Source organism: Neofelis nebulosa, chromosome 4 (assembly GCF_028018385.1).
Source record: "Neofelis nebulosa isolate mNeoNeb1 chromosome 4, mNeoNeb1.pri, whole genome shotgun sequence".
Taxonomy (NCBI): Eukaryota; Metazoa; Chordata; class Mammalia; order Carnivora; family Felidae; genus Neofelis; species Neofelis nebulosa.
Genome location: NC_080785.1, coordinates 155,100,451 through 155,122,748, shown reverse-complemented (window position 1 = coordinate 155,122,748; position 22,298 = coordinate 155,100,451). Strand labels below are relative to the sequence as shown.

The 22,298-nt window shown below is 52.9% G+C and overlaps 1 protein-coding gene across 2 annotated transcripts in view; it reads right to left on the bottom strand.

The window, feature by feature from the left end:
* Nucleotides 1–568: 568 nt before the first annotated feature.
* CDCP1 (CUB domain containing protein 1) overlaps nt 569–22,298 on the bottom strand; it is a 56,499-nt gene continuing 34,769 nt past the window's right edge. Inside the window, exons 4-9 of one of the 2 annotated variants that reach the window (XM_058727258.1) lie at nt 21,354–21,722; nt 12,880–13,101; nt 11,283–11,663; nt 8,361–8,726; nt 6,099–6,186; nt 569–3,922 (exon numbers count right to left, since the gene is read on the bottom strand). In XM_058727258.1, the coding sequence (XP_058583241.1) occupies nt 3,505–3,922; nt 6,099–6,186; nt 8,361–8,726; nt 11,283–11,663; nt 12,880–13,101; nt 21,354–21,722 (1,844 nt within the window). In that variant the 3' untranslated portion in view covers nt 569–3,504. The remainder of the gene's footprint in view (nt 3,923–6,098; nt 6,187–8,360; nt 8,727–11,282; nt 11,664–12,879; nt 13,102–21,353; nt 21,723–22,298) is intronic. The other variant, XM_058727259.1, reaches the window with a different exon arrangement.

The following is a 22,298-nucleotide window of genomic DNA, read 5'->3' as shown; positions in this document are numbered from 1 at the left end:
TCCCAAGCAGGCTCTGCACTGTTAGTGCAGGGCCTGATGTGGGGCTTGAACCCACGAGCCATGAAATCATGACCTGAGCTGAGATCACGCGTCGAACACTTACCCGACTGAGCCACCCAGGGGCCCCCGCAAGTACAAACTTCTAGGTAAGAAAACTAATGTCCCTCCATGCAGACTATTGCCATTCAGAGGGAGAGCCTGGGGCGGGGGGAGCTGGAGGGCTTCTTGGAGGAAGTGGGCAATGGTGGATTCTGAAGTGCTGGTAGGCTTTTCGCCAGGAGGGGAGGTAGGTGGCACAGATTTTGGTAGAGAGTAGTCCAGGAACAGTGGCAGGAGCAAATCACGAGTGGTCACACAGGGAGGCGCGTGTTGTCTCAACAGACGGAGCAGAGCGCGCTCTGGCGTCCGAGGTACCCACTGTCAGCCCAAAGCCTGGCATCCCGTGCCATAAACACACAGAAGACACGGCATCTGCTGACCTTGTGCTGAGCCCGTCACAGTGAACTGGGGAATCTGGCCCTCAGCCGACCCAGGGGGCAAAGAACCAAAGCATGTAAAACAACTCAACGCCCGTTTTTCTTTCCTGTACATTTGTTTATTAAAAAAAAAAAACAGAAACAAAAACAAAAAGTGTAGGAAATCAAGAAAACGGCGCCTAAAAAGTATCTACAACAAAATAAATTATTTTCAGCGAAGGATTACAGATCCACACACACCAGTTCTCTAACCGTGACCAAGGTTACATCCCCCCGGACATATGCTTTTCCCCCTTGACTCTTCCTGGGCCTTTCTCCTCCTGGGCAAAATGACCCCAGCGCTACAGCCCAGGCCTGGACGAGCCGGGCTTCTTCACCAGCCCAGCAGACGGGTGTGGGGACGGCCCCGGTGCAGGCAGTCCCAGCAGGAAGGGCACCGTGCCAGCACAGAAGGCATCAGCAAACGTGTCCGACTGGTTTCCAGTGACCCCGAAGTACTTTACGTAACTGGGGGTCTGGGCTTTCAAGAAAAGGGCCAGGGGTATGTTGGGCCGGCACCTGCAGGGAGGCAAAGCTTCAGAAAATGGTTCAATTCACCTGCGGTCTCAGGAAGAAGGCAACTGGGTCTGGGGCTTTGAGCTCTCGGTTAAAAAATGGCCACACGGGGCCCAAGGGTGGCCAGCCACGCTTCGTGGCTACAAGATGCAGGGCATGGGTTGAGGGTGCTTCCGCAGAGCCCAGGAGGTCGGGGAGGGCGGCAGATGGAGGCTGGGGCTCCTACAGGGACTGGAAGCAACGATCCAATTTCAGTTGTGGGCAGGAAGCCCCAGCCCTCCGCTGGCCCCTCATGGGGGAGGTCGCCCGCATCTCAGGCCGAGAGGCCGAGGGTAACTGGGCAGGGGGCCGCCTTTCAGAAGGGAAAGGTGCCGGGGGCACCACCAAGGTCATCACTAAAACAACAGACTCTTCCTTCTGGAAAGAGTCCAAGAGGCCTCGGAAGATACACCAGTCCGGAGACTGCACAAGTCCTCATGGAGGCAAAGTAGCAAAGTCTAGGCCGGGTGTTTCCCAGGTGAATTCACCGAACACGATGAAGCCGGTTTACCTTTACAGGAGGTCTGGCCACAGAAACACTGACCTCTGGATGGTGCTGTCAAGCCGGAACACCATCCCTCTCCTCCCAGAGGACAGCAGGGGCCGCAGAGGCAAACGCCCACAGGAGCTCGGCTGGTCATTAGTATGAACGAGGGACGCGGGGCTGTGTGTGGGAAAAACCTTTCCTGAAACAGACACCAGCCTCGAGGCCTGTCTTCTCATTCGATGAGAGATCTAGGGCCCAAACTTTCCATTTCATTATAAACAAAGCAACCCTGCAGCGGGGCGGGGGGACGCGCACTGATCTTTAGCCACAGGCTCAGCATCAGTGAGGGAGGCGAGAAGAAATGTGGTGGCGGGGGTGGGGGGGGTGGGAGGGGGAGGCTGGGTTGAACCGGGACACCAGCTGTCCCACCTAAAACTGGACCTGCTTTACCAGCTCCAGCCAGCGGCTGCTGCGTGACAGCGTGAGCCCCCCAGGCCAGCCGCACGTCCCGATCCGGATTTTTACGCAAACATTTTAGAATTTTAAATGTTAGTGGCTAATTCTTAAAAAAATAAAAAATAAAAAAGATTCTTAGGCCAAACCAAGCACACTGGCGGCCTGGGTCATTTCATAGTCTGTCCTGCACTGGCAGGGGGGTGTGATGGGCAGAACGATGATTCCCCAGAGATGTGCCTAATTCCCAGGAACCTGTGGATATGGTACCTCACACGGCAAAAGGGGACTTTTCAGTGTGATTAAATTAAAGAGCTCGACACGGGGAGATGATCCCGGATTATCTGGGTGGGTGGGCTTTATAAACGAAAGAAGGAAAGAGGGGCATCAGGGTCACCCTGCCAGTGACAGTGTGGGTGCCACGGTGTGCCCAGCCCCATCGGAGGCAAGGAGTGTGAGCAGCCTCTAGAAGCTTGAAAAGGCAAGGCAACCGACTCTCCCCTAGAGCCTCCAGAAGGGGCTAACACCCTGATGCTAGCTGGCCCCGTGAAACCCATCTATGCCCTTCTCATCTCCAGAACCAGAAGCTAAGAAATTTGCGTTGTTTTAAGCCACCGGGTTTGAGATAATTGGTTACGGTAGCGATAGGAAAGGAACCCAGTGGCCAGTGTCCCCTGTGTCATTAAACACTTTTAGGGGATGCAAATCCTCTCTACATTTCTGTTTAAATACCGAAGTACAGCTGGAGCTGGGACAGCCACCCACGGCAATTCAAGGAAATTTCTCTTCCTTCTGGGACTGAAGGACAGTGAAGATGACCACGAGCAGAGCAAGAGAAACATGAAGCCTCTTGTCAAAGCAGGTAAGTGTCAATGCCCTCAAACATGCGCACCCTTTCCTGGCTGGACAGATCGCAAATCATTCCCATCTTCCAGGGAACAGGCACATGTTTATCTAGTGGTCGGGAGAAGTCAAAACCCAGCCATCCAACCGGTGAGCGTGAGCTGTCACTACGTCAGGTGAAAAGAGCTGCGTGGTCATACCTTCGACTTCTTAAATACACAGGACCCCCAAATAAATAATAATAATAAGGCACATCGTCCTTTTCATCCAGGGGGCTCCAGGGGGAGCAGGGACCTTGGATGGGCTCCTAGGGATCAATATTGTTGCCCTGAAGAGTTCCAAATCCAGATCCAGAGCTCATTACAACCTCGTACGGGGTGACTCACAGCCCTCCCCTCTCCTTACGGCTGGTTTACAACCCAACCTGGCTTCAGAAGGATACGGACTGGGACGACTGTATCCAGGTAGGCATTCATCACTTTCAACGTCCCATTGTCGGAACGAGCCCGCTTGGAAATCAGGGGTTGGTGGCGTCCAGTAAAACCTCCTGCTGTTCCTTCCATAAAACTCCTCTTTAGGGTTTCTGCTGGAGACCCCTAAAGGGTGTCTCAGTGCCCCGCTTTCAGCAAAAGTCTTTGGGATGGGTCCAGGTTACTCCCCAGGCTCCGTGGGCTCGTGGGTGTCCAGCAAGGGAATGTCTGTGTTCCCGTTGTTGGGGTGGGAGAAGGTATATGGTTCACTCTCAGACTCAGCAGGGAAGCTGGGGGATGGCTCATCTACGGTCAGCTTTGCAGTCGGGGCCCTGGAGCCTGTGAGGGGTGGGGAGGGAGGGCAGTCCCCCGTGGGACCCTGGAACGGCCGGTAGGTGTCCACCTCTGGCTGCAGGAAGGAGCCGTTGGAATCTTGCAACAGATGGCCATATACCATGGTGTCATCGATGACTGCGTACACGTGGGAGTCACTGTCCTTTCGTCCCTTCTGAAACTTTTTTGGCTGCATCGGCATCTGGGTGTTGATGTTGCCGTTGTAGATGCCTACAGAGGGGCCTTTGCTTATCTTCTTTTTCCTACTGACAGAAAAGGGAACAGGACAGGAAGGAAACGACCTTAGCGGTGTTCCATTTGTAGAGCCCCTACCGGAACTCGGGCACTTTGGGGTTCCCACACGTCTCCCCCAAGTCTCTCAAATCCCTCGGTCCTTGAAGTGGAAACTCCTGTCCTTAGAATTTAGAGCGGACCAGCTTCTGGGGCGCCTGGGTGGCTCAGTCGGTTAAGCATCTGACTCTTGATATCGGCTCAGGTCATGATCTCACGGTTTGTGAGATCGAGCCCCGCGCTGGGCTCTGTGCTAACAGTGTGGAGCCCACTTGGGATTCTGTCTTCACCTCTCTCTGCCCCTCCCCCTGCTCACATGCTCTCTCACTCTCAAAATACATAAACATTAAAAAAACAAAAAAGGGGACCAGCTTTTGTCTCCAGTCTTCACAGTGGACACAGGGTGGTGGAGACAGTGCCCGTTTTAACACTGTCTGTGCTGGGGCGCCTGGGTGGCTCAGTCGGTTAAGCATCCGACTTCGGCTCAGGTCACGATCTCACTGTCTGTGAGTTCAAGCCCCGCGTCGGGCTCTGGGCTGATGGCTCAGAGCCTGGAGCCTGTTTCAGATTCTGTGTCTCCCTCTCTCTCTGACCCTCCCCCGTTCATGCTCTGTCTCTCCCTGTCTCAAAAATAAAGAAAACATTAAAAAACAAAACAAAACAAAAAAAACACTGTCTGCGCTTGGATGTGCTTCGGTGAATGCGCAGTACCCCGGGGTGGAAACATCTGACAACCAGCTCCCCTCTGTCCTACGAGAAAGGGCCGTGCCCCACCCCGACCACATCAGGTGCGGTCGTGCCCAGGCCAACCCTCTACGACTCAGTCCTTCCCGTAGCTTAAGGCTTCACCCCTCCTTTGCATGGGTAGAACTCTGACCGTCTGCATTCTCAAGGATAGGACATAGGAGACTCAGGATGGAAGGCTGTATCCTAGTTTTTAGCTGGAGCCGGGGACAATGGAAGTCAGTATTAGCAGAGGGATCCAGCCCCTTCAGCAGGAAGCTGCATAAGGGGAAAGAGCTCAAAAGAAAACAGCATTTAGGCCGGGACGCCAGAGTTCCTCGGTCACACCATTAACCTTTGGTTTGTAATGTTCTTTGGTCCTTGGGCGTGGACGGGCATTAGCACTCGCCGCCACGGAAAACAATGCTTTGCCCTCCATCGCCACGAGCCAAAAGCAGGGGATGCTGGCTTTTTAACTGACCAGTGATTCAAATGGAGGACATTAGCCCAATTAACATAATGGACCGTATAACGCACAGGCTGGCGGCTCACTAACTGTGGACAGGCTCTCTGTCCTTTTCTGAGATAAAAAAATAATCTAGTACATTTAGCTTGTAACACCGCGTGTCTGGCTGGACTGATGGGTTCCGAAGGCTCCAGCCTGAAGCCCTGAGACGGACGCCCCTCATTCGTGCTTCGCAGAGCCTCGATGCTCTCCACGAACGCTCTTTTCAGGCAGTTCTGAAGCTGGTCCTTCATTTCGTCCCTCTGCCCCCACACCGGGCGGTGGGACAGACTCTGTCCTGCTCACTGTTGCATCCCCAGCACCGTGCACAGTCCCCAATGTCCAGGAGGCCGTCCTTCCCAATGCAGAACCTCCCTGCCCTCCTACAGCTGGTGGCCTCCCCCACCGCAAGGCCGGGGCTGCCGATTCTCAGGCCAGAAGCTGGACCCTCCCGTCGCCCGGTTCCCTCCTGATGGGCAGGGGCCCAGTGTTAACACGGAGCTTTCTGGTCTGGGTGGAAGAGACTGCACCCCAGACAAGGAAGCTTCCTAGAGAAACCATAAATCGTTTGCTCTCAAGGGGACAGAGGACTCAGGCTCAGAGGCCCAGTCTGGCGGGGCCGACGTGATGGTTTTCCTGCTGAGGTCACCCCGGTGATGGCCACCGTGTGATGAGCAGACAGTACATGACTCACAGCTGACTTGTGCTGAGGCAGCTGTGTAAAAAACTGCAGGCCAAAGTGTCACCGGCCGTGTTTTCTGTTTTTTTCCGCCCCGTCCCCTCCAAACAATATTATCTAACACCGATCCTCGGGAGAGAAACCGGGAGCAAGGAAAGAAATCCGTTATTCACGACAGCTCTGGTCTGTGGGATCTAAGGAGGCGTCAGGGCAGCTGAAGACAGTTTTGAGAAATTCCACCTACTTCTTTCTCACGAAGCAAATGATGAGTCCGAGGGCAAACAGCAGCAAGGCGCCACCTCCCACGATCGCCGTGATGATGACAGTCAGGTCTGTGAGCAGAGACACGAGGGAGAGGGATGAGGAGACGCGGGGGCGTCAGGCCGACGATCAGCCGGAGGAGACAGTCTCCAGAGATGGCCGCCATCCCTTCCTTCCCCCCGCCCCCCATACACACACGCTGCTCCTCACAGTGAGAGGACCCTATTTCCCCCCTTCTCGACTCTTCTTGACTCGCCGGTTCCGGGGCCTTCTAGAGGCCTGACAACATCTTGCACGTCCTGTCTGATGGCAAGCCAGTCAGACGCCACAGAAGAAGTCTGACGATGCTGAGGCCACCATGTTGTGAGGAAGCCCAAGCCAGCCATGTGGAGACTCCGTGAGGAACACACACCAAGGAACCTGGCCAAAGGTGACTACTAAGGCTCCAGACATCTGTCCCCAGGTGAACCATCCCAGCCAAGAGCAGAGAAGAGCCACGCTGCCGTGTCCTGTCCAAATTCCTGACCCACAGGATTGCGGGCAAGCAAAATGGTGTATCGTCTCAGCTACTAAATCTTGGGGCTGTTTGTTACACGGTGATAGGTAACTAAAACAAACTGGGGGCCCTACCAGATCCACTCCAAAGGCTACGCTGGGCCTACCCCTGGGTGTATTTACCGGGTCGCCACAGCCTGTTGAGAGGGGTGGAGGGAAAGCAGGGAGTCAAAAGTCAGCCGTGAAGGTGTTCAGGACAGGGTTGTTTCACCTACACTATTCTTTTCCTACAGTTGTATAAGAAGAAAGGAAATAAATCAGACAGGGAGACCCACGCTGAGCAGGGATTTAGTTAGCATTTCTTGCTTGTTTACCAAGAAAATGAAAGGTGACGTTAAGAGAGAAACAGGAATAAATGGGGCGTCTGGCAGGCTCGGTCAGAGGAGCGTGCAGCTCTGGATCTTGGGGTCGTGAGTTTGAGCCCCCCATTGGGTGTAGAGATGGCTTAAATAAACTTAAAAAAAAAAAAAGAAAGAAATAGAAGTTAATGATGGAAAATGAATGTGAGAGAGTCAGCAAACCCGGGAGCTGAGCTGAGACTATGACAGAGCTTCTCACTTGTGGTTTTTGGTTCCCCCCAGTTCTCCTGCTGCTGATCAGCCGTGTGGCTTGGGCAGACACGCAGTCTCTCTGACCTCCAGAGAGGGAAGGAAGGGGCCGGGAGAAACCACCTCCACGGTCCCTTCTGGTTCCAATACTCGGTGGTGCTCGGTGACTCTCTTGGAATAAAGGCAAACGTGGCCCCATTCAGTGGCTGTGCCGCACATGCGTTTCCTCGCTGGGAACCCTTCAGCGGATTCTGCAACTCTGAGCACGAGACCTGCCCCCAGGGGCATTTTCCAGGGCTTCACCGGACTTGGAAAAAAATGCCAACACCAAACATCTGTGTCGCACTTTCCAGGTCCCCGCATGTGAATCCCCAGCATGAAATTCCCACTGATATTTCTCTGAGGTAGTTATTACCATCCACCCTCTACAGACCAGGAAGGTTAGAGGAGTGAAGAAACTCCCCCAGTTGTCAGAGAGAGATTAATGGTAAATGACCGTGACAGACGGACAATAAAAACGTACTAGTTCTCCCCACTCCCTGAACCATATCTTTTACTATGTGACCCTTGCGGCCCCTCCCACCGAGAAGTGGAGTCGTTTGGTCCACCCCTTGACTTTGGGCAGGGCAAAAGAATTCCAGGAGGGATGGTGTATGAGTTCCTAACCCAAGCATCAAGAGACCTTGTAGGCTTCCCCCAGACTCTCTTGGATCTCTCTGCTTCTGCCGTGAGAACAAGGCCCAGGCTGGAGTGAAAGGGACAGTGGGGAGGAGAGCCAAGGAACCTAAGTGTCCCAGCTAATTGCGGCTGGGCCCCAGACTTGTGAGAGTGTGCGGCCAAGCTCGGCAAAGTCCTCTAGCTCCGTGCAGCTGCCCACGGGTGCATGAGTCAGTGAACCCGGATAAGCCCAGCTCAGACCAGAACCGCCCAGCCAACGCGTGAGCAATAACAAACGGCTGTTTTTAAGCCGCTGAGTGCTGGGGCCGTTTGTTACGCAGCACTGCTGATGCAAAAGCTGACAGAGACATGGACAGCCAGCACTCAAATCCTTGTCTTCTGACTCCCTCCCAGGCTTGCCCCCCAGGCTTCGGCCGCCCATCTGCCATCCACCGCCACCCGCACAAGACCTTGCAGGCCCTTACCCATAGTCCTTGGGGTAAGCAACACCCAGAAGAACAGGTCCAGCTGCTTGCCACTCACAGGGCTGCAGTTGGAGATGTTGACCCAGAAGCTGTGGTGGTGGAAGCTTGGCTTGGGGAGGACCTCGTCCTCCAGGCTGAAGATCTCCTCGGCCTTGGTCCGCTGCTCCTGGATGATCATGAATGCACGCCCCGTCTGGCAGACCACGCCGGTCCGCTCCTTGAGGAAGGTCAGGCAGGCCACCTGGCCGCTGGGCACACTGATGTTCCAGGACACTGAGGTGAGCGACGGCAGGCCCCGGTCCCAGTTAGGGCTCCTCAGGTAGACCTTGCTTTTTGTGTCTGGGGTCACCGTGAAAACGCCTTCCTCTGCAGGAAAGGGGAGAGAATCCACATAGATGTGTCACTGAACCCAAACAGAGGGGAAAACGACAGAGGAGAGGACATTCAAGTGCCTGGACTAGCGTCGCCCAACAGAGCTTTCTGCGGTGACGTTAAAGTTTCTCACAGGCTCACCTCATTTTGCTACCTTTTGCGGATCCTGCGCTTTTTATAGATTGAAGGTCTATGGCAGCGCTGCGCCCAGCAAGTCTGTGGCGCCATTTTTTTTACCAACAGCAAGTCTGTGGCGCCATTTTTTTTACCAACAGCAAGTCTGTGGCGCCATTTTTTACCAACAGCATGTCTGTGGCGCCATTTTTTTACCAACAGCAAGTCTGTGGCGCCATTTTTTACCAACAGCATGTCTGTGGCGCCATTTTTTTACCAACAGCATGTCTGTGGCGCCATTTTTTTACCAACAGCATGTGCTCACTCTGTGTCTCTGTGTCACATTTTGGTGACTCCCGCGACGTTTCAAACTTTTTCATTATTGTGTTTGTTCCGGCGATCTTGTGATCAGCGATTACAACTTGCGGGAAGCTCAGACGATGGTTAGCATTTTTTAAAATGTTTTTTTTAATGTTTATTTACATTTGAAAGAGATAGAGACAGAGTGCGAGCTGGGGAGGGGCAGAGAGAGAGGGAGACACAGAATCTGAGGCAGGCTCCGGGCTCTGAGCTGTCAGCACAGAGCCCGACACGGAGCTCGAACTCACGAACTGTGAGATCGTGACCTGATCCGAAGTCGGGTGCTTAACTGAGTAAGCCACCCGGGCGCCCCAATGCTTAGCATTTTTTAAGCAATAACTTTTTTTTTTTTTGCTTACAAAAATCCTATGTTTATTTATCTTATACTACAGTATGGTGTAAATATAACTTTTACATGCGCTGGGAAACCAAACTCATTTCACTTGCTTTATCGCAGTAGACTGGAACCGAACCTACAATATTTCCTGGGTGCCTCTATGTATACCATCCGGGGGCAGAGCCACAGCCATGTGCGTTGTGGAAGGCCGGAAAAGTGCTTGATGTGACAGGAACTAAATTTTTAATTTTGTTATTAATTTAAATATAAATTGCCACACGTGGCCAGCGAGCATTGGTCAGCACAAGGTTAGAGTCTCAAGGTCAGGTGCTCAGATCTTGAACAAAACCAACCAACCAACCAACGAACCAAACAAACAAAAAAAGAGGCTCGTTTGCCAAACCGCTGGTTCTCTCTAAAAGTTTCCTTTCAGAAACGCCCTCCAGCTAACTAACGTCCACCCGATGCGCTGCTCCCAGCGGGACTGGTAAACAGCGATTTCTGTTTCAGAGACGAAAACGCTTCAGGTTCTGGGGCGCCTGGGTGGTTAAGCGTCCAACTTTGGCTCAGGTCGCGATATCACGGTTCGAGCCCCGCGTCGGGCTCTGTGCTGACAGCTCAGAGCCCGGAGCCCGCTTGGGATTCTGTGTCTCCCTCGCTCTCTCCCCCTCCCTCGCCTGTGCACTCTCTGTCTCTCTCAAAAATAAATAAACATTAAAAGAAAAACCCACTTGGGGTTCTGGGAAGAATGGGAGAATTGCAAAGCTGAAGAGCCTCCGACACATAACTGGATTCATTCTTGGCCTTCAAGTGAGATAAAACCCCAGCATTCACACTGCACGGAGTATGTCTTGTTTTCAAAGAGCCCCCAGAAGGGGTTTCTCGGGTAGCCTTGGAGAGATCTGGCAGCCTGGGCTGACCTTAATCTTTTTTTTTTTTTTAATTTTTAAAAAGATTTATTTATTTTTTGAGACAGAGAGATGGAGAGAGAGGGAGAGCGCACAAAAGTGGGGGAGGGGCAGAGAGAGAGGGAGACACAGAATCTGAAACAGGCTCCGGGCTCTGAGCTGTCAGCACAGAGCCCAATGCGGGGCTCGAACTTGCAGACCAGGACCTGAGCCAAAGTCGGATGCTTAGCCAACTTTGGATAAGCCACTTAAGCCACTCAGGGGCCCTAAGGCTGACCTTAATCTTACGGCCAAAGATTCTTCTCCCTCCCCTCTCAGGCCTCTGGGAACAAAGTACGAAGTGAGCTTCAGATAAAAGTCTTGGTTGGGGCGCCCGAGTGGTTCAGTTGGTTAAGTGTCCATCTGCCTCTTGATCTTGGCTCAGGTCGTGATCTCAAGGTTCATGAGATTGAGCCTTCCAAGTGCAGAGCCTGCTTGGGATTCTCTCCCTTTCTCTCTGCCCCTCCCCTGCCTGCACTCTCTCCCTCTCTCTCTCAAAATAAATAAACTTTCAGACTTGAACCTGATGATTTGTTCTTCGGCCCGCCACCCGTCACCTCCCACTGTCAGAGACTTATTTCTACCTCCGGGAATTTTCCACACGAGGCTAACGGCAGAGTCAGGAGGAGGGCTCCCCAGTCTGTCACATTTCTTGCGCCAGGACCTGGCCACTCAGCTGCCCCTTCCCTTCGAGTTGACAACTTAAGGAAGGCGATCGCCCACCCAACAGAAGAGGGATGCCCAGACAAGCAAGGGGCAGGGAGATGGGGACACAGAGGGAGACGTCCTCACCTTTGAAGTAGGGGATAAAGGACACGGTCAGGCCCTGCCTGGAGGCCTCTTGTTGGAAGCTGGGGGCGAAGGTGCGGAGGGTCACGGAGACGTTCTGCTTCACCTGGATCTGCTGGATGGAGCCTCCGGGGCAGAAGGAGCCGAAGTAGAGGTCCTGGCCGGGGCCCGTGCTGGCCACCAGGTAGCTGTAGCTGGTGTTGCAGACCTTCTCGGGCGTGTGTTGCTGCAGCTTCTGGGCTGGCACCAATGCCAGGCTGAGCCTGTCCTTGGGTACCAGCAGTTTCCAGGAGAAGTCGTGCAGTTGCACGGGCAGCTGGAGGATGTCCCTGGGCACCCGGAGGGAGTAGGGCCTCCCGGGGCAGTACCGGTGGTCCATGCAGCCTGGAAGAGAAGAGCTCGTGGCACCAGGCGGGGAGGAGACCAGCAGGTGCATCCTGCCCTGCCGTCAAGGCCGCCCAGGCTGTCTTGCTCTTCCCTTGGGTCTCTCCTCTCGTGCTCTGTCCTCCACCCCCGGCTCCCCGATGCTCTGTTCCAGCTGCCCCCCTCGCCCCCTCACATTCTTTTTACCATTTTTTTTCAGTGTTTATTTTTGAGAGAGAGAGAGTAGGGGAGGGGCAGAGAGAGAGGGAGACACAGAATCCGAAGCGGGCTCCAGGCTCTGAGCTGTCGCCACAGAGCCCGACGTGGGGCTCGAACTCGTGAGCCACGAGATCGTGACCCGAGCTGAGGTCGGACGCTTAACCGACTGAGCCCCCCAGGCGCCCCAGAGTCTTACTCAGACCCACTTCTGGGGAGTATTTGGGGCGGAAATGTTCTGTTCTTGTTTGCCAGCGTCTCTTTTGTGGATCCGAGTCTCAGATGCTAAGTATGGGCAGGGCATATAGGTTCTCCCTCCACCCAGACCTTCGTCCCAGCGTCCATGACCGTGGGCAGGTAGTTTTGTGCAGTGGTCAGAGCAGGGCTGGAACTGGGGAGACGTTAGCCCGCGTCCCAGCTCGGCCGCCTCCTAGTGGGCAGGCTGCTTTGCGTCCTGTGGCCTCCGCTGCCGCATCTGCGGAAACTCGGAGAGCATCCGCGTCGAAGGTCATGGTGGCCCAGCGGGGGGAGGGGACTATGTGTTTCGCTGCCCTCCAACCATCAAACATTTATTAGGTGACTAATACGTGTGCAGCACCACCAGGGGCTCAAGGGACCGAAACAACGGAATAAGCCACAGTTCTTGACCTCCAGACGCTCGGTCTCACGCCAGGGGTGCTAAGTGCGCGGTGAGCGTGGAGGTGGGGACATGGGGATGGGAGAGGCTGGGGAAGGCTACACAGACGAGAGGATCTCAAGAGGGATTCTGGAAGGCTGGGCAGAGGAGACAAGCAGGGACGTGGGGACGTAGTGTACTTCTGAAGGACACCGATGCAGCAGGGGCTCTGGTCCGAGGGGGGCACATCTCTACCTCTCCTGGTCGCCCTTGCCTATTCTGTACTGCAGGGGACATTTCTGATCAGACTGTCTATAGCCTACCCAGTGGACCCCATGGAGAAGATGGGGAGGGGCAGGGAGAGCCACCCACAGCCCCAGAGGAGCGCCAACCAAGGGGACGTACTTATGGTCTTCTCGGCGTTCGCCCACAGGCGAGTCAGGTCATCACAAAGGAAGGAGATCTTGTGCTTGGAGCCGGAGGTCAGGGTGAGGTTGGTGCTACAGGTCCGAGACTCCAGACACACGAAGCAGCCGGGGACAAACTTGCGGCTGAACTTGACGGGCCGCGGCTCGATGGTGAGCGACATGGCTTGCTCGTTGCTCAAGTCGACCACGTAGATTTTATCTGAAACCGCAAAGAGAAAACAGGTCTGAGGCACGGGTCAGCGGCCACCCGGCGGACAGGGCAAAAATTAGCACCAAACCTCTCCTGGCTGGGAAGCATCGGAAACACATTTTCTTATTAAGAGAATACACAAAGGGGCGCCTGGGTGGCTCAGCCGGTCAAGCGTCTGGCTCAGGTCATGATCTCGTGGTTCAGGAGTCTGAGCCCCGCATCGGGCTCCACGCTGCTGGTGTGGAACCTGCTTGGGATTCTCTCTCCCTCTCTCTCTGCCACCCCCCCCCCCCCCCCGTTTTGTGCTCTCTCTCTCTCCAAATAAATAAAATAAACTTAAAAAAAAAAAAAGAGAGAGAGAACATACAAGAACTCTAGGAGAAACTGAAAAAGAAAAATAATGGACTGAGTTTCTACCACTGCTTAACTGCTGTTACTACTCCAAGTTCATCTTGGTCCTGGGTCACATGCACGCGTACGAACGTTTTCACCTACGGAAAAGTATAGTATACATAAAATTGTATACTCGGCTTTTCCTTTATTACTTTACACGGCTTTGATTATGTTTCCAGGTAGTTTTCATGTTCACGAATCTTTGAAAATATTCGGACATTTAGTGGCCGCTTGATAATGAACAAGTGATATTCGCCATCATTTATTGAAATATTTTCCTGCGTAAATATTCTCTCTTTTTTTTTTTTTAATTAATTTATTTATTTTTGGGACAGAGAGAGACAGAGCATGAACGGGGGAGGGGCAGAGAGAGAGGGAGACACAGAATCGGAAGCAGGCTCCAGGCTCTGAGCCGTCAGCCCAGAGCCCGATGCGGGGCTCGAACTCACGGACCGTGAGATCGTGACCTGGCTGAAGTCGGACGCTTAACCGACTGCGCCACCCAGGCGCCCCATATTCTCTCTTTTTTTTAAAGTTTATTTATTTTGAGAGAGAGAGAGGAGGGAGAAGGGCAGAGAGAGAGAGGGAGAGAGAGAATCCCAGGCAAGCCCCACACTGTCAGTGCAAAGCCCGATGGGGGGGGCTCGGACCCACGAACTGTGAGATCATGACCTGAGCGGAAATGCTTAACTGACTGAGCCACCCAGGCACCCCTCCTGTATAAATATTCTCATGTGTAGTAATTAGCAGCAGTGTGCCATTAGTTCAGGGATAGAAGATTAATAGATATAATATTTCTTCATAGATATTATCATTATTCATAGATGTTATACCCGTTGATATTATAATGTGGTCTCTAATAAATGCTATTAGTTCCAACAAGTGAGCAAAAGATGAACCACTCCTGGCTGGGCCAGGAGAACAGTGTCTCCCATTAGTAAAAGAATCAAATTAGACTGGTACTTCAAAGCAAAGAGAATATCCTTATAGATGTGGAGCAAACACAAATTATAAAAGAAAAAAAAGAAACGTTTAGGGGCGCCTGGGTGGCTCAGTCGGTTAAGCGCCTAGCTTCCGAGATCTCACGGCTTGTGAGTTGGAGCCCCGCATCGGGTGCCGAGCTGCCTGCTTGGGAGTCTCTCTCTCTGCGCCCTGCCCCCCTTTCTCTCTCTCGGAATAAATAATAAATAAACTTAAAAAAAGGCAGCACATCAATCTTTTATTCAAGCTCCCTGTGTTCAGCTTAGCACCTCCCTATTCATGCAAATAGGATCTCTGGTTCAAAACCTTCCCTTTACCAGGGAAGAAATTCCTCTCTTCTGTTGGTCTGGGGCTGGAGTGGCTGCTCCAGCTTTTAGCCCTAGTTCTGGAGGTAACTTGCTGCCAACTCCTGGGCCTTTGAAAGTTTCTTCTGGAAGTTTCCCCACTGTGGGATTAGATTCTGCACTTTCGGGTCTGCTGAATCAGTTACCCGTCTACGTCCCGCTTTGGGAAATGTGAGCATATTGTTTCCTTTCCGTTTGTCATTTCCCTTGGGATTTATGCTTTTAGAAATGTTTTAAATGCCATGACAGGGTGGCTGAAGAAGGAAGCGAATCTCTCTTTAATGGGAAGTCCTCATTTTCCAATTGCTTGCCTGTTCTTCCCGTCAGAGAGTGAACTTCATGGATCTCCATGACCCGCATATCTGGCACATGGCAGAGAGTCCCTGACGTGTTAGGTTAAGCCTCATGATATCCTTGAGAGGGAGTGTGTCGGTCAGCTTGGGCTATGTTATGTTGCGGTAACAAGTGGTCCCGAAATCCAAAGGGTTAGAATACCAAAGATTTATTCTGCATTCAGTGTATACATCCATCGTGAGTTGGCTGCAGTTCTGATGCCTGTCTTTTATTATTATTATTATTTTTTTTTAATTTTTTTTTTTCAATGTTTTTTATTTATTTTTGGGACAGAGAGACACAGAGCATGAACGGGGGAGGGGCAGAGAGAGAGGGAGACACAGAATTGGAAACAGGCTCCAGGCTCCGAGCTGTCAGCACAGAGCCCGACGCGGGGCTCGAACTCACAGACGCGAGATCGTGACCTGGCTGAAGTCGGCCGCTTAACCGACTGCGCCACCCAGGCGCCCCTGTCTTTTATTATTTTTTAAGTTTACTTATTTATTTATTTATTTAGAGAGCCCGTGTGGGGGAGGGGTAGAGAGAGAGGGTGAGAGAGAATCCCAAGCAGGCTCTGCGCTGCCAGCTCGGGGCTTTATGCGGAGATCCACCTCATGAACCGTGAAATCATGACTCGAGCTGAAACCAAGTGTCAGAGGCTTAACCAACTGAGCCACCCAGGCACCCCTCTGGGGCATGTCTTTTTAATTCTGAGATCCAGGCTGAAGGAGAGGCCTCTGCGACAGTCCGGTCTTATGACGGTGTTTGAAAGGTGAACCACAGGACATGTGCTGAAGCTTCTGCTTGGAAGTGGTACCCGCATTTCCCCTCACATCTCATTGGTGGAAGCAAACTCACGTGGCCAAGCCTGTAGCCAATGGGGGGGATGCCTGGGTGGCTCAGTCAGTTGAGCATCAGGACTCTTGGTTTCTGCTCAGGTCACGGCCTCGGGGTTCGTGGGATTGAGCCCTGCGTCGGGCTCTGTGCTGACAGCTCAGAGCCTGGAGCCTGTTTCGGATTCTGTGTCTCCCTCTCTCTCTCTCTCTCTGCTCCTCCCTGATCACATTCTGTCTCTCTCTCTCTCTCTCCAGGCTCTGAGCTGTCAGTACAGAGCCCGACTCAGGGCTTGAACCTGTGAACCGGGAGATCATGACCTGAGCTAAAGTCGGCCACTCAGTGGGACTGAGCCACCCAGGTGCCCCTATTATCTCCATTTTATAAACTACAACTTTGAAGCTTAGAAAGGTTAAGTAATTTTCCGAGAGGCCTGGGTGACTCTGTCGGTTAAGAGTCCTTTTGGTTTCGGTCATGATCTCACGGTTCGTGGGTTCGAGGCCCATGTCGGGCTCTGTGCTGACAGCACGGAGCCTGCTTGCGATTTTCTGTCTCCCTTTTGCCCCTCCCCCACTCACCGTCTATATGTCTCTCTCGACCTAAAAATAAATAAATAAACTTAAAAAAAAAGGATTAAGGGGAGCCTGGGTGGCTCAGTGGGTTGAGCGACCGACTTCAGCTCAGGTCATGATCTCACAGTTTGTGAGTTCGAGCCCCGCATGGGGCAAAAACCCACTAACCCACTGCGAGATCATGACCTGAGCTGAAATCAAGAATCAGACGGTTAACTGACTGAGCCACCCAGGCGCCCCTGTTATATATTCTTTTATAGATCTTTGAGCAGACTTACGGTTTTGTTTCTCTGGCCTAATTACCCTGGAGTGAAATTTCTGGGTCATAGGTAGGTAGAAGTTTGTGAGAAACTGCCAGATTGTTCTCCTAACCGATCGCACCCTCTTACCCCTCCTGCCAGCAGCGTGTGAGGCTTCCAGTGCCCCTCGTGCTCGCGGACCCTTGCTGTTGCCACAGTGGCACAGCTCCTCTTTTCTTTGAGGAAGAGACACCCACTGTATACTGAGACACCCAGCGGTGAAGCCAAAACAGAGAGCGGAGTTTGTTGGGGAGAACAATCCTGATTCCGGGGCAAGACAGACCTTGCATCGTGGGGAGCGTCAGGAGACCCCCGGCCTCCGTGCTAACACGCTGCATGCAGCCGGTTCTCTGGTTCTGCGTATGCCTTTCATTCATTAGTCCTCTGACGCGCCTTCTTTCCACACTGAGTCTGGTTGGCTCTCAAAGTAAGTTGAGGGGTTGGGGTGCCTGGGTGGCTCGGTCAGTCGAGCGTCCGACTTCAGCTCAGGTCATGATCTCGGGGTTCACGGGTTCGAGCCCCACATCGGGCTCTGTGCCGGCAATTTGGAGCCCGGAGCCTGCTTCGGATTCTGTGTCTCCCTTGCTCTCTGCCCCTCCCCTGCTCGCGCTCTGTCTCTCTGTCTCTCGCTCTCAAAAATAAACATTAAAAGATCTTTTTTCAATGACTCGAAGGGCAGACACAGTAAATTCACGTGCTGCCTCAGGCACGTGCTCCCAGGGGGCCTCAGCTGTCAGAGCAAGAAGGACGTGTGCACCCCTCACCTCTCACAGAAGAGAGAAATGGAAATGTCACTGTTTACATTCGCAATTCTTGCCTCACCCCACCCTCACCAGGAGGAGGAGGGGTAGGTGTGACCTTGGCCGATTTACAGCTGAAAGAGACCTCCGATTTGCTCAAGGCTACATCCTGATGGAAGGCTTCCTACCGCAAGAGAATCAGCAGGTGCTTCCTCTCGGTAAAGAACACCTGAGCTGGAGATTTGGAAAGACCCCTCCCCCTTAAGAAAAAAGACAACCTTTCACTACCTGCTACTTATGGACACCGTGGAAACCCCTAAAGGGATGAGCTTATTGACTGAAGTTTCATAAACTCATCATTTTTGTGGAATCTGTAGAGATTTTTTTTTTAAGCTTATGCACGTACGTTGAGAGAGTGGGGGAGGGGCAGAGAGAGAGGGAGAGCAAATCCCAAGCAGGCTCTGTACTGTCAGCACAGAGCCTGACGCGGGGCTTGAACCATGAGATCATGAGCTGAGCCCAAGTTGGACGCTCAGCTCCCTGAGCCACCCAGGCGCCCCTGGGCATCCGGCTCTTGATCTCAGCTTAGGTCTTGAGCTCAGGGTTGTGGGATCAAGCCCTGCGTTGGGCTCCATGCTGGGCATGAAGCCTACTTAAAAAACAAAAACAAAAACAAAAACAAAAACAAAAACAAAAGGGCCTGGAATGTGCCAGAAACTGTGGTGGGTGTAGGAAGATGGAGGAATGAGACAAGAAATCTGATTGGGAGGAGGTTAGCAGGACACAGCTATGCGGACGGATAAATACAACATTGTGCTGAATGCAAACCCCCACATGTGTGTGCTTGGGGCGCAGGCTCTGCTCTGGGCAGTTGTTTCTTCTACGGGGGCAAAGGGCGGTCAAGTGAAGGGCAGAGGCTCCTACCGAGGGACTCCGTGTCTTGAAGCAACCCCACAGCTTCTTCCTTCTCATTTCCAAGGCCAAGAAAGAGCAGAAACAAACAGCACACAGACTAGACCCCCTTCCAGTGGCCACGAGAGGAAGCAACCGTCCGGGGGCCTCCTGCGTAGACGGGAAACGCCCGGCTCTGCCTTGAGTCTCCCCCCGGAAATCCTGCCAGCCTGCTCTGCACTCCCCGCCTTGAGCCCCATGGCACCCACCCCCCCCCGAAAACTCCTGGGACGTGACCTCCTGCATCCTGCAAGTCATGTCTCTTCTGGGTTACGGTCTGTCTCTGAGGTCAAGCGCTGGGTCTTTGATCTAGAACCACGTAAGGGCACTGATCACCTGCCAGGCACTGTGCTACCTCATTTCATCCTTAAAACATCCCCACGAGGGCGGGCCCACCCTCTCTATTTTAAGTTGAGGAACTGAGTCACACAAAGGTGAGGTGCTCTGTCCACAGTCCCACGGCACGTAAGGAAACTGGGATTCGAATCCACGCAGGCAGATCCCCCTTTACGTGAAGCCGGGACACCGCTAAACAGCTTTAAACCGCAGCTAGCGACTCTTTACTTACCTCGAAACTAAAGCCAAATCCTTCTTGATGCGGGTGAAGAAAGCCTGTTTAACAGTCTGATTCGTTGTAGAGATCAACTCAGCTGATGTTCCAGGAAATACAAGAAATCGACAGCACTTAACCATAGCTGAGATGATAAATCTCTCTGTCTCCTAAACTCAAACCCACACCGTTCTTGGGTGGTGGTTTTTAACATTCTGATGATAAAATTGTGACAGTGGGATCATGGAAATATGTCGGTGGACACGCGCACACACGCGCGCACACACACACACACACACACACACACAGCTACACCTTCTACACGGTTATTATAAATCAGAAGTCATCTTGGGTCGGGACATGGTGGGGCTGGGGCACCTGAGTGGCTCAGTCAGTTAAGTGTCCAACTCTTGGTTTCGGCTCAGGTTATGACCTCACGGTTCATGAGTTCGAGCCCCTGCATCGGCTCTGTGATGACAGCACGGAGCCTGCTTGGGATTCTCTCTCTCCCTCTCTCTCTCTCTCTCTGTCCCTTCCTGCTTGCTCTCTCTCTCTCTCTCTCTCTCTCAAAATAAATACAAAAACTTAAAAAAAAAATGGATGTGGTGGTGCTGCATCTTCCAGAGACGCCCAGAGGCAGCCCCTCGGGCGGGTCCCACACTGTCACTTTCCAGACGTTTATCAGCTCTACTAAAATAAACACCATGCTCCCATTTAATTCCACTCTGAACTCATCTTGTACCCTTTTTTTTTTTTTTAAGTTTATTTATTTATTTTGAGAGAGAAAAAGCACAAGTTGGGGAGGGGCAGAGAGATAAGGGAGAGAGAGAATCCCAGGCAGGCTCTACACGGTCAGCTCAGAGCCTGATGTGGGCTTGAACCCATGAACTGTGAGATCATGCCCTGAGCTGAGGTGAGAGGTTTAACCAACTGAGCCACCCAGGCTCCTTTTATTTCAACAGCCGCGCCACTCCCTGCGGAGCAAAGTTGAAGGAGGCGCTCGCTCTCAGGGGCTGACCTTGTACTTACATGACCCTGAGGGTGAGCACCTCCAGAAGGGCAAGTAAGTGCCTTAGAGCAGGTGCCTGCTTCAGTGTCGGTACCTGGGCACCTGGCCTCCCCCTACTTCCGGCCCTGACTCCCCTTTTCTAGGTTCGTGGCATCTCAGTAACTGCGTGTAGAGTGATGTAAACCCCCCACTCGGGGTTCAGAATGATCCAGAGCACAGGCTCTGGGTTCTGGGCTTGCTCTGCTCCAGACAAGCTACGTGACGTTGGGCTAGTTCTATAAGCAATCTGGGCCTCTTGGTTTTCCAGCAGTAATTGAGGGTAATTCCCGCCTCCCCTCTGGGGTTGTAATAAGGATTAGCTGAGGCGGTGTAAGTGGTTGCTTAGGTCAGGGCTTGGCATGGAGTGTGTGCCCACAGTATGGATGGGGCACTCAGCCAATAAAACTGGGTTCGTTAATGCTGACGGTGGCCGTGCAATGTGAATCCTGATTCACATCGAGGGTCAAGACACGCGATACAGAAAGTAACCTCCCTATACTTTCATTAAAAACAACTTAGCCTGGGGCGCCTGGGTGGCTCAGCGGGTGAAGTGTCTAACTTCGACTCAAGTGGTGATCTCATGGTTTGTGGGTTCGAGTCCCGCGTCGGGCTCTGTGCTGACAGCTCGGAGCCTGGAGCCTGCTTCGGATTCTGTGTCTCCCCCTCTCTCTGCCCCTCCCCCACTCGTACTCTCTCTCTCTCTCTCTCTCTCTCTCAAAAATAAATAAACATTAAAAAAAGTGAAAACAACAACAACAACCTAGCCTGGGGCCACCTGGGTGGCTCAGTCGGTTAAGCGTCCGACTCGGTTTCAGCTCCGGTCGAGATCTCACAGTTCTTGAGTTCGAGCCCCACATCGGACTCTGCGCTGACAGTGGAGAACCTGGTTGGGCCTCTCTCTCTCCCCATCTCTCTCTGGCCCTCCCATCTTCTCTCTCTCTCTCTCTCTCTCTCTCTTTCTCAAAATAAATACACTTAAAAAAACAAATAACTTGGCCTGAATGCAAGTTTGCATTTGCTTCTCACAGTGGGTGTTCACCAGCGAGCCCGTCTTACTGCCTGGCAACGCACATCCTGAAACTCTTACGGGGTCCAGAGTTCAGGTGTTCCAGAAGCCACAGGTGAGAAACAGAAAGGGAACCTCACGCCAAGCGGACTATCCAGGAGGGAAAGAAAGAGCTGGAGGAAGAGGGAAAGGAAAGCGGGGCTCACTTACTGCTTTCATTCTGTGGATGTTGGACCAAAACTTGAAACTGCAGCCGGAGGATCCCTGGGTTTTGGGCGTCTTGGTCACAGCCCTGGAGAGACAGGTTGAAGTTCCCAGCCATGTTCCCGGGCTGCTTGTCCCCCAGCTTGAACACCTCGGGGTTGGTGGTGGAGCCCGGGATATAGTATTCAACCCGTTCCTCTTTCTTCTCGCAGTTGGAGACGTTGAAGTGAAGGAAGGAGACGCTGGCCCGCAGGTGCGGGGGAACGACGAACTGCCAGGTCATGAGCTCGTCCTCAGGGAAGCCATCCGGGTAGTTGGCAGACATCAGGGTGGCGGAACCTTCACCTTCGAACACGGATTCGATGATGCACAGCCCTATAGGGAGCGGGGCCCAAACGAGAAAGAACGGGAGGTGATGAGACCCCTGTCCTGGCTGTCGGTGGCCGGTGGGCAACGGGGTCAGGAAGAGGGGAGGGCGGCTCTCAGCTCCCGAGCTCTGGGTCTGGTCTCATCCTCGCTAAGGATACATCAGTGGCGGGTGAGGAGGTGTTTACCAACCCGGCAGGGGGAGAAAAGCACCCTAACGTGGGGCGCCTGTCCATTTCCTCGCACCGTGGCTGATTTCAAGCATGAATGTGGAGTCGGGAGCAGACGCACAGTAGCTTGTCCCTGTATTTGTCGCCACCGTAGAGGCACAGTCAGCGTAAATAACCTCAGGAGCACAGAGAACCGTCAAATGTGGTGAAATCATTAGGAAGTGATGAGTTCTGAGTGCGTATTACCTTTGTTTCTAATTTAACTGTGAGTTGGCGTGATTTTATTTTCATTAGCTCCGTTTAAGCCTCAGCTCACAAAACTCCCTCTGGCAAGCCACCGACACAATTACAGAAAACGTGACGGGGTTAGAAGACAGGACAAAGAAATGAGGGACGGGGTCATCAAGAGAGGTCT